The following is a 10,696-nucleotide window of genomic DNA, read 5'->3' on the forward strand; positions in this document are numbered from 1 at the left end:
ATAACCACTGGGGATAGGGGAGCCATACCTTTACCTGCAGTCTTCTAGCTGGTTCAATGATGTCATGGGAGCGTCCTATTCTTCCTCAGAAGAGTGGGGGGTGAGGGAGGCAGTTTTTCCTCTTGGACTGAGCAGTGCTTACTTACATGTGTGCTTCACTCAGTTGGAGAACTGTCGGGCCCCAGCCTGCGTGGTGACGCACCTTTGGGAATAAAGGCGGGATCACAGGTCACAGGAAATGGGGCGAATTATACAACTGTCCTTCTGCCAGAAAAGGAACGGTGAAGCTGAAAGCATGGGGACAGTGCTGGAGCATGAAAAGGGTAAGTACAACTTGGGCACCTTTTATCTTCTTTATAAGAGAAGATGGGGGGAGAATGACAACCTGTTATGTCTATGAACATGGATCAATGGGTATTATTTTATATAAAGGTACATATTTAGTTTATATTTAGATATTTACTTTAGTAGAAGCCAGTGATCTCACAGAATGCTATCCACTAAGAGAGCTGTGCTGCAGCTATGACTCCTGCGCACATGCATTTATCAACCCAGAAGGATGAAGATGAAGTCCTGTCAGTGGTGACAGTGCTTTGCTGAATGGCTTTGTTTTACGGTAAGTCTTTTTTTTTTTTGCAGTTTACTACCGCTTCAAGACATTAAGGTTATATGACATATATATAGAGACATAGTAACTTGATTTGAATCAGAAAGAAAATGGCTGAGTTTAAATAGCTGGTGTTAGGCAAGTGTACCAGTGATTGCCATACTGGTGTTCCCCTTTAACAATGTCATAACAATTCATCTTTACAAATGGTTACTGTCTGCAAGAAGAGCGTGACATATACCACAACCTTAGTACTGCTTTAATGTTTCTTAAATACATTTTTGTTTTAATACAGATAGGAGCAGTCTTCCAAATGTTTATAACAGAATAGATAAGGTCCATCTCTGTGAAGAACAGAGAAGCGACAGCAACTTTACAGAGAACAAAGCCAAGTTTGCAGCCGTTCAGCCTGGCCTAAATGAGTGCTGTGATGGGGAATCTACTGAAGAGCTCCCAGCTGACAAAGCAGACCTGCGGGATCTCGGTGAAGATGGAGAGAGTGCAGCTAAATGCTGCAGCACTCTGCAGACACAAGCTATAATGGAATCTGTCTTGCTACTCCGAGACAATAATAAACCACTGGATGTCTGCAGCCAAGATGCAAACCAGCAGACAGACTGCAGCCATCATAAATCTGGAGAAGGTACAAGTGAAGTAGTTTATGTTGTAATAGATAAGACAGACACTACTGAGAACAAGCAAGGTGTCCTAATAAATGAGACACACGCAAAGGAATCCCAACTGTTTCCTCAGACTACAGAACAATTAATAAATGGGCATGGTACAGATAAAGAGGACCCTGTATATGGAGACAGCACAGGCAGCTTGTCTTGGGATAAGAATAACGATTCTTCTTCAGTTCTGAATTGTGGCACATCAGAGTTGAGTAGGGCTTCTTGTCTCAATAATCAAAATACACAGCCTAAAATAGAACCAATGAAAGTGGCACAAGAGAGCAACACTAGATTTTGTGAAGATTCTTCACTTTCTAATCAAATAGAGAAAAGTAACCAAAGCCTATTTGTAGAAGATACTAGCAAACACTGTGAGGACATAGGAAGGCCCAGCTGTGGCACAACAGCAGAAAATGATAGCTGCATAGGCCAGGGGAAGATTTTGTGCTCATTGCCAAGCAATGCTCCAAACACTTGCAAGGAACCAGTCAAAAATATGCATTTGCAGTCTGCTTCAGATCATAAGCAGGACTGCCAGGGTTCTCGGTCAAATCTGGAGAACACAGATGTCTCAGAAGTTAAAAATTTACTTGGAGATCGGAGAGAAATGTGTCCCCTAGTGAGGGAAGAAGATGAAAAGCTTGAAGGATCAAACATAAGTGATATCAATTATAGAAGAGGATTGCTTGCTGATGGACATAGTGTCAATATTTGTCAGGTAGCAGAAAGCGGTGAACCACTGAGTGTGGAGAAAGAAAATATCATTGTGGGAAATAATCTGCCTGTTAATTTCACACTTGAAGAAAGTAGCGGACAAACTGTACAAAAGCTTTTCACAAAACCTGTTGGGCCCTCCACAGAAATAGCCAAAACAAACTCACAAAGAGAAAAGATAACTAACATGTCTGACAGCTCAGCAAAACGACTTTGTTTATCGAGAGCCAACCCATGGAATAGTCAGCCTTCAAACAAACCATCCAGCAATTTGGGCAATTGTACACTGCCATATTTATCAAGTCGAGATACGTGCACCAAAGCTGAGATAGGTAGGCAGCAGTATATGTTTATTTCTGTAAAACAGATTTATATTATTATGACTACTGGTGGCTGTAAACTATAAAATATATTGATAGAGGTCCACTGATGTGGCTATGGCAGGACATTTCTCAATACCATATAAATCAGGGGTGTCCAGTCAAACCTGTGGCCCAACATAAAAATTTTGATTTTTTTTTCTTTTGGTGGTGGTAGGGGGGGGGGGGGAGTCTTTTGTTAAAATGTGTTTACACTTAGCGAACACATGCGGCTGAATTAAAATTTGACAGTATCTCTTTACTGGACTTTTTAAAATGTTATCTTCCCCTAAAAAAATCTTGCACTCTTCACAATCATGCCTTACTCATGTCATCACTTTTCATCATCACTTATATTTGTGAGCAACTATTTTCAAGGATGAAGCACAGGTAGGGGAAAATCTGAACCAAAATATCTGATGAGCACCTTGAGAATTGCTACTACATTCATCCAACCAGATGTTGATGTATTAAATTTATCAAAAACAGCGTCAAATATCACTCGTTTTACGTTGCCCTCTTACTTTTATAATAAATATTACAAAAAAAAAATATATGTTTTATTATCTATATCAGTGATCGTTAACTTGTGATCTGCCCAACTTTTTCTGCTCATCCGCTCTCCTTATTGTTAGTATACTGTATTTTATGTGTGGCCCAAGCCAATTCCTCTTCCTCCAATGTGGCCCAGGAAGGTCAAAAGGTTGGACACCCCTGATGTAAACAAACATATTTTAGTTGCTTATACTCTACAGTATGTCGGTGGTGACAAATTAGAAATGAATCAAGCTGATGGTGTTTTATTTAAAAAATCCCCAGTGTCTTTTAATTGCTATATTAGGGGAGTGTTAATGCATAGCTTTTTCAAAGCAATATACTGTACAGCATAAGTATGTGGCACTCATGGGACTTTCCTAAAAAATATATATCAATGTTGACAGTGGTCCTTTTCTTCTCATGACCTATCAGTTTAGGTGGGGATTGCATAATCTGTATGTATTTGTGTGGTCAAAAGGAGCCAAACCATAGGTCCAAAGCCTGGACATTGCTGAATTATTAGCAGCATGGTGGACTACATAAATGTAAAATTATTGGGGTTTATTGGTTAAAATTGCATTGTGCAGCTCTGCATAGAAATCAATCAGCTTCCAGGTTTTGTTGTCAAGCTTAATTGAACAAGCTGATTGGTTAGTATGCATAGCTGCACCCGATTCGGAGTGCTCCAGTTTTAGTAACCCCCCCCAATGTGTGGTCTGCACTGAAAGGCTTTTCCACATCCAGGCTGGAAGAGACTCAAGAGAGCAGAGTAGCAGGGGATCACAGTAGTGCTCATGGTATAAGAGCACACAATGTCATTGACACTTCATTGTTCTGCAGTAAGAACCCATGACATCACTGGACACTGCAGGGTTCCGTCCAAACTGGAGTACTGCTTGAAGAAGTCTCAGAATACCTCACTGGCAGGGTCCTACTGCTGCTTGGTAAAACTGGAAAACTTGTTTAAGACTAATAAAAAAAAAGTTTAGAAGAGGGTTGTGGCAAAGTGACCATACTGATGAATAAATGTGTATGTATAGCCAAAATATTTGTTTTGACTTTAGATAGTATAGAAGGGTTAAAATCCCTATGAGATTTTTTATTGCTGGGTTCCTGTTTGGGAGATTCACCCTCTGTATTTGCCATGTTGACCATTGTCACAGAGATTAAAAGATAAGGAATCCCAAATTTCTCCAAAACAAAGGGTACGGGTAAATCTTCTTATAGGGACACCTCTTCCAGTGACCACAATCTAGAAAGGTGTATATTATATATATATATATATATATATTTATATATATATATATATATTTATATGAATAAAACGCTAAGAATTTTTTGTTAAATTTTCCTAAAATATTAACTGATTAAGTTACATTCATACATAACTCATTTATTTGGTAAACCTTGTCCGCTTACATCAACAAAATCCTTGCCATGTTGTGAATATTATTTGAGAAAATGAAAAAGGTCCCACTGTTCATTTCAGCTCCTTCAGTACATCTGTTAAATACACAATCTAATTTTTCAAATTCATTATTCATCAGGTTCATCAATTAAGAGGCTGGCATTTGACAACTTGTCCATGAATGTCCAACCAGTTCCCAGGAAGGATCACAGTGCAGAATGGAATGCAATAGCTCAGACGTTTCACAATTCCCCTTTTCCCACAGAAGACGTAAGTCTATTACAAATCATCAGTCACTGCACCTTGACTGATCTAACCTCATAGCTATGTGCAATTGTACAAGCAGCTGGATGCTTTAAGGCTTCGACAGGTTTCATGTACGATGGCCAGGGCAGCATGGTCTAATTTTTCTAACTGGCAAAAGAGTATATGGCAGTATTTAAATCAGGCACCTAAAGAAACCTAAAATTACAGGTTTACATGTCTGTTGCTGGAACCTTTAGATCAGTCAGGTAGGGCAATCATAAATCCAAGAAACTGAGCCCTTTGGCTGGCTTTATTATGTTGACTGCAAAGATGCTGGCATGTATATTTAGTTCAAATTACTCTATAGTATTTAAGTGCCAACATACACTATATTGTCAAAAGTATTGGGACGCCTGCCTTTACACGCACCTGAACTTTAATCGCATTCCAGTCTAGTCTGTAATGTTCAATATTGAGTTGGCCCTCCCTTTGCAGCTATAACAACTTCAACTCTCCTGGGAAGGCTGACCACAATGCTTAGGAGTGTGTCTATTTGAACGTTTGACCAGTCTTCCAGAAGCACATTTGTGAGGTCAGACACTTATGTCAGACACAGTCTTCGCTCAAAATCATCCCAAAGGTGTTCTGTCGGGTTGAGGTCAGAACTCTATGCAGGCCAGTCAAGTTCCTCCACCCCAAACTCACTCATCCATGTCTTTATGGACCTTGCTTTTTTTTTCACTAGGGCGCAGTCATCTTGGAACAGGAAGGGGCCATCCACAAACTGTTCCCACAAAGTTGGGAGCGTGAAATTGTCTTGGTATGCTGACACCTTAAGAGTTCCCTTCACTGGAACTAATGGGTCAGAGTCAACCCCTGAAACACAACTCCACACCATAATCCCCCCTCCACCAAATGATTTGGACCAGTGCACAAAGCAAGGTCCATAATGACATGGATGAGCGAGTTTGGGGTGGAGGAACTTGACTGGCCTGCACAGAGTCCTGACCTCTACCTGATAGAATATCTTTGGGATGAATTAGAGCAGAGACTGTGAGCCAGGCCTTCTCAACCATTTCAGTGCCTGACCTCACAAATGCACTTCTGGAAGAATGGTCAAACATTCCCATATACACCCTCCTAAACCTTGTGGACAGCCTTCCCAGAAGAGTTAAAGCTCTAATACAGGGATCCTCAAACTACAGCCCTCCAGCTGTTGCAAAACTACACTTCCCATGAGGCATTGTAAAACTCTGACATTCACAGTCATGATGGGAATTGAAGTTCCTGAACAACTGGAGGGCTGTAGTTTGAAGACCCCTGCTCTAATAGCTGCAAAAGGTGGGCCAACTCAATATTAAACTCTACAGACTAAGACTGGCATGTTATTAAAGTTCATGTGCGTGTAAAGACAGACGCTCCAACACTTTTGACAATTTTTTTTTTTTTTTTTTTAAGTGAAAAAATAAACCATAAAAAAAGCCAGTTAGCAAAGCTAGACTGTCTCATTAGTTGATAATTTTTGTTTTTTTGTGTGAAAATACAGCAGTATGTTTTGTGTTTTGTTTATTGGCATTTGCATACAGCAGTATGTTTATTGAAAAGTTCACTGCCCATCCGTTAAGCATTGTCACTTTATTCCTTGACAGGTTAAATAGGCTACTGTACATCTATTTATTTCTCGCTCTCAGGAAATGTGGAGCCTTCTTATCCATCAAAGAAGCAATGGTCCATAGCACTGTGTATTTGTGTATAATGTTAATGGAGATAAACTGGTTATTGACCAAAAATAACTAAATGTATGCCGATTTTAAGTCATTTCCTCTTTTTTTAGTTTAATGTGATTGAAAAGCAAAACCGCAGCTTCAGCGACTTAGCGGCAGCCCGTTCTACAGGCCTAAACATTGCACAAACTAAAGCACAGCATGACTCAGGTCAAGTCAAGGCAGAGAGCAGCTCACGCTTCAGCATACAGGATCAGATAAATGCTATTGAGACATTTCTACAGTACCACAGCCTACGTGGATCAAAGAGAAAGCTGGAAGACTGCAATGAAACCAAGGAGCCTAAAGAAAATAGCACTTCTCAAGGTGTTGCCAAAGAGATGTAGCAATGTAATGATCCAAATGCAGGCAACATTTTACCTACCACTCATTGTGTTTTGCTAGGGTGCCTTTTATTTTGTTAATTACTTACCAAAAATGTGTAAATACCCATCCACATTAAACTAAAATTCCAGCCTAACACTAACTAGTCTTAAAAATGTCCCCTCCTGCTACCTACCCTGTGCAAGGAAAATAAAAGTGTATGCTTAACTATTTTTACTTTACTGTGATCTGGTCACATGATCCTGTGTTAGGCTCCATTCACACCAATGTGTTTTTTTCATGCTTTTTGCAGAAATGCAGGACATTTTTTTTCTTAACATGGAACACATTCACATCAATGCATTTTTATGCCTCTGTTTTTGGAAAGGGCCAGGGACTTTTTTTAAACAGGAAACTCTGCTTTATTGGTTCAATAGACTTCAATGGAGATGCTGCAGAAAAGCACGTTGTGCATTTTTAGCATTTTTTGATGCATTTTGCATTATTTAATCTGCCCAACAACAAATTAGCGAAATAAAGAAGAAAAAAGAAAGAATAAGAAAAAAAACACGCATGTCCGAAAGCACTGCAGAAACACTCAAAAGCAACATGCACAGGTTCGAATGGAGCAGTGCAGCAGGCAGAGAGTGCCAATAACAGCTATGGATTCTGGGAGCCATGCTGTCACCTATAGGCTCCCTCCTCTCCCCTGCAGCTACCACTGACTGACACAGGGCAAGTATACAAAATTCCTTTTTTTTTTTTTTTTCTTCACACAGGTTAGGTAGGAGGGAGGGAACATTTTTAAGACTAGTTATTAGGCTGAAATTCTACTTTAACAACAGGATGTACAGATTTGCAACAGATAGTATAAAAAAAACCTTAAAGACGGAGGGGGCATATTTATGTGTGTAAACACCAGTGAATGTCAAACTCACATATGCCCCAAAGTGTTGTGTTCATGTCATAAAATTAAAATGTTGTTTGTTGGAGTTGCACCGATCCTAAAAGGTTTTGATTTTATTTTTTTCTGGGGAAATCATCCCAATATTCTTTTTTGTTAAAGTAGAAAACAAAAAGTGTGGGTGAGGTGGTTGGATCTTTACCTTATATTTGTTGATAAGTACTTGGATGATTTCCAGGGTAAAATTTGCCATCTTTCCTCATATGCACTGCAAATGGATAAATCTTCTATTGCTAACCTAATCTCCATGGTTTGACAAGTCCTGGTGACCAGGCATAATGTTTTCTTCAACCTGATCTCTCAGTTTTTATGTCTAGGCACATAAGTGCAAGACAAGCTAACTGAAGGCAAACTTAAGTGATACTTGACCCAAAAAAATTAAAAATCAATCTGTTCTTCTACGAGTGATTAAAAAAAATCATCTCAAATGCTGGAGTCACTGCATGGGCCAATCATAATTTGGGAGCTCTGCTTAAAAAAAAAAAAAAAAAAAAAAAGACAAACCACACATTACATTCCTCATCCAAGCAGCATACAGCCTGGAAATACACCTACCTGACATTGGACCTGGAAGAACAATTAGTGTCAGGCCACATATTTCTAGTCTGGCTGATCAACATTTTGTATGTTTTATGTTCTTACGTTACATTGCTAACTGTATTTGCATTAAAATAGCACCACAAAACTACTTGTTACTTTCACTTAAATAAAACCAGTTACAATTGCACTTATTTAGCTATGAGGACTCAAATGATATCTGTTTAGGCTCATTTATGAAATATTTATATTTTCCCCATGTTTTAGGTTTATCTACTGAAAGCTGCCCCACCTCATACTGCACCCTCAGAGTCTGGGAAATAGTTTACAAGGTCAGGAAGTTGATCGGACAGCAAGTACTGGACTTTAGGTGACCTCTGATCTTGTCAAATAGCAAAATCCTATGTGAAAAGCATCCAGATGAAAGCAGCACTACTTTTCCTGGGCAGAGAACATGAATCTACTGAGCATCTTATAACTGTGTTCTGAAGTAGTAGGCAAGCCAGGACAGCAGCTTTAAACAATAAGTTCACCTTTTGGGAAATAATAATAAATGCACATAGTTTTGCAGGGGGAAAAAAAAAAAAAAAAAAAAAACTATTTTATCCCCAAGGAGCCTGGAAAGCATTGCACCTGTGATCAGTGGTACAATGCCAGACTCCTGCAGCTTTGAGCCTTTACCTCTATATGAACTGACTGTTTCACAAGCCCTGCAGCTTGTAATGAAATACGAGACTTTACAGTCCACTGAGAACTACAAGCAGTCAGTCACATTGGGTGAGTAGTTGTAGTTCATGCATTCACAGGAAACTGTAAATGAATGACATGGCCGCATTTTTTTTTCCAAATAGAGACAGCGGGTTTGGGGAGAAGATCCACCGCTTGCTGTCACAGGGAATGGGGATAAGGCTGCAGCTGCATGAATATATTCCACCCTAAATATGGGGGTGAACTTATCCTTTAACGGCCTGTGTTGATGACATTACTTTGAGACACTTTTGAGATCATTTAGCATTCATTTCCATGACCTCCACCAAGCAGGGTTTGTATTCTGATAGGCATGTATGTGAATGCAAAATTCCCTTGAAAACAAGCAAAAGCTGTGTGACAGTGGCCCTAAATCTGATGCTTCTTTTACGTTATAACAGATTCACTCAAAGGTCACCTTTAGGAACATGTAACCCCCGTATTTAGGGTACACCATGTTCCTAAGCACCAACCTTCCTGTAACAATGTGTGGAGGTTATTCTCCCCTGCAGCTGTTGTCCGATTTAAAATTGGTGTGGTTTTGCCACTGCAGCAGACGGACCTATAGTTTTCAGTGGACAACGAATGCAGTAATCAGCATGCTCATAGTCTGATACTTCCTAGTCTGATACATCAAAGCACATACAGGGGTAAGGGCAGAAAGCTGGAGCAAGAGTCTGGAGGAGCCTTATATTGCATCCACTGATCTCTTGTGAAAAAAAATAAATGCACTTTTTTTCCTACGAATTATATGCATTTATTTTTCTTCCCTAAAAAGGTGAACCTAAGTTGGGTATACCCATATTGAAATTTAGCCAGTTCAGCAAGAATTGTTCGAAATTTAGATCTATGTGTAGCCCTGTCTGTTAATCAGATGATTGTCAGACCCCCTTCTGTTAAAAAGTTCTGATGGAAAAACAGAATTTGATCAGCAGCCCTTGATTAGTGTATTATGCGTGGGGTTGGCTGGGAGTCCCCATTGTTTACCCTGCATTAGTCTTTAAATTTCAAATGAACATTCAGACATATATGCTTTAAAGCAGGGGGTCTCAAACTGGCGGCTCTCCAGCTGTTGTGGAACTACAAGTACCATCATGAGTCTGCCTGTGCCTTGCAATGCCTCATGGGAATTGTAGTTCTGCAACAGCTGGAAAGCCACCAGTTTGAGACCCCTGCATTAAAAGGAAAAGTACAACCAAAGCTCGTTTGGCTGTACTTCTCCTGTGGATCACAGGAGTGCAGTTAATTTTGCACTCTTGTGACCAGTTTTCAGCTGACAGCGGGCTTTGTCGGCTGACATCATAGAGCCCAGTCCAAGCTAGGGCATTTTTAATCGCACTGATTGCTGTATAAATGACAATGGTCCCAAAAATGTCTGACATGTCCGCATTACATTGCAGTCACAATAGAAATCGCTGATCGCCGCCATTACTAGTAAAAAAAAATGTTTTAATAAAAATGCTATAAAACTATCCCCTATTTATTAAAACGCTATAACTTTTGCGCAAACTAATCGATCAACGCTTATTGCGATTTTTTTTTACCAAAAATATGTAGAAGAATAAGATCGGCCTAAACTGAAGAAAAAAATGGTTTTTTATATATTTTTGGGGGATATTTATTATAGCAAAATGTAAAAAAAATGCGTTTTTTTCAAAATTGTCACTCTTATATTGTTTATAGAGCAAAAAATAAAAAAAAAAATCGCAGAGGCGATCAAATACCACCAAAAGAAAGCTCTATTTGTGGGAAAAAAAGGACATCAATTTTGTTTGGGAGCCACGTTGCACGACCGCGCAATTGTCAGTTAAAGCGA

The 10,696-nt window shown here is 39.5% G+C and overlaps 1 protein-coding gene across 1 annotated transcript; it reads left to right on the forward strand.

Moving 5' to 3' along the window:
* The first annotated feature begins 238 nt into the window (after positions 1-238).
* LOC141111705 (uncharacterized) lies at positions 239-8,990 on the forward strand. The gene is made up of 4 exons (XM_073603851.1): positions 239-323; positions 903-2,327; positions 4,439-4,569; positions 6,380-8,990. Exons 1-4 carry the CDS (start codon positions 239-241, stop codon positions 6,653-6,655), a joined length of 1,917 nt encoding a protein of 638 aa, XP_073459952.1. The 3' UTR covers positions 6,656-8,990.
* The last annotated feature ends 1,706 nt before the right edge of the window (positions 8,991-10,696 follow it).

The sequence above is a fragment of the Aquarana catesbeiana genome, linkage group LG11 (assembly GCF_042186555.1).
Source record: "Aquarana catesbeiana isolate 2022-GZ linkage group LG11, ASM4218655v1, whole genome shotgun sequence".
Lineage (NCBI taxonomy): Eukaryota > Metazoa > Chordata > Amphibia > Anura > Ranidae > Aquarana > Aquarana catesbeiana.

Coding starts and splice junctions, on each gene's coding strand:
- LOC141111705 (XM_073603851.1), top strand. CDS start 239: ATGGGGCGAATTATACAACTGTCCTTCTGCCAGAAAAGGAACGGTGAA. Junction 324..902: donor AGTGCTGGAGCATGAAAAGG/GTAAGTACAACT, acceptor GTTTTAATACAG/ATAGGAGCAGTCTTCCAAAT. Junction 4,570..6,379: donor CCCCTTTTCCCACAGAAGAC/GTAAGTCTATTA, acceptor CTCTTTTTTTAG/TTTAATGTGATTGAAAAGCA.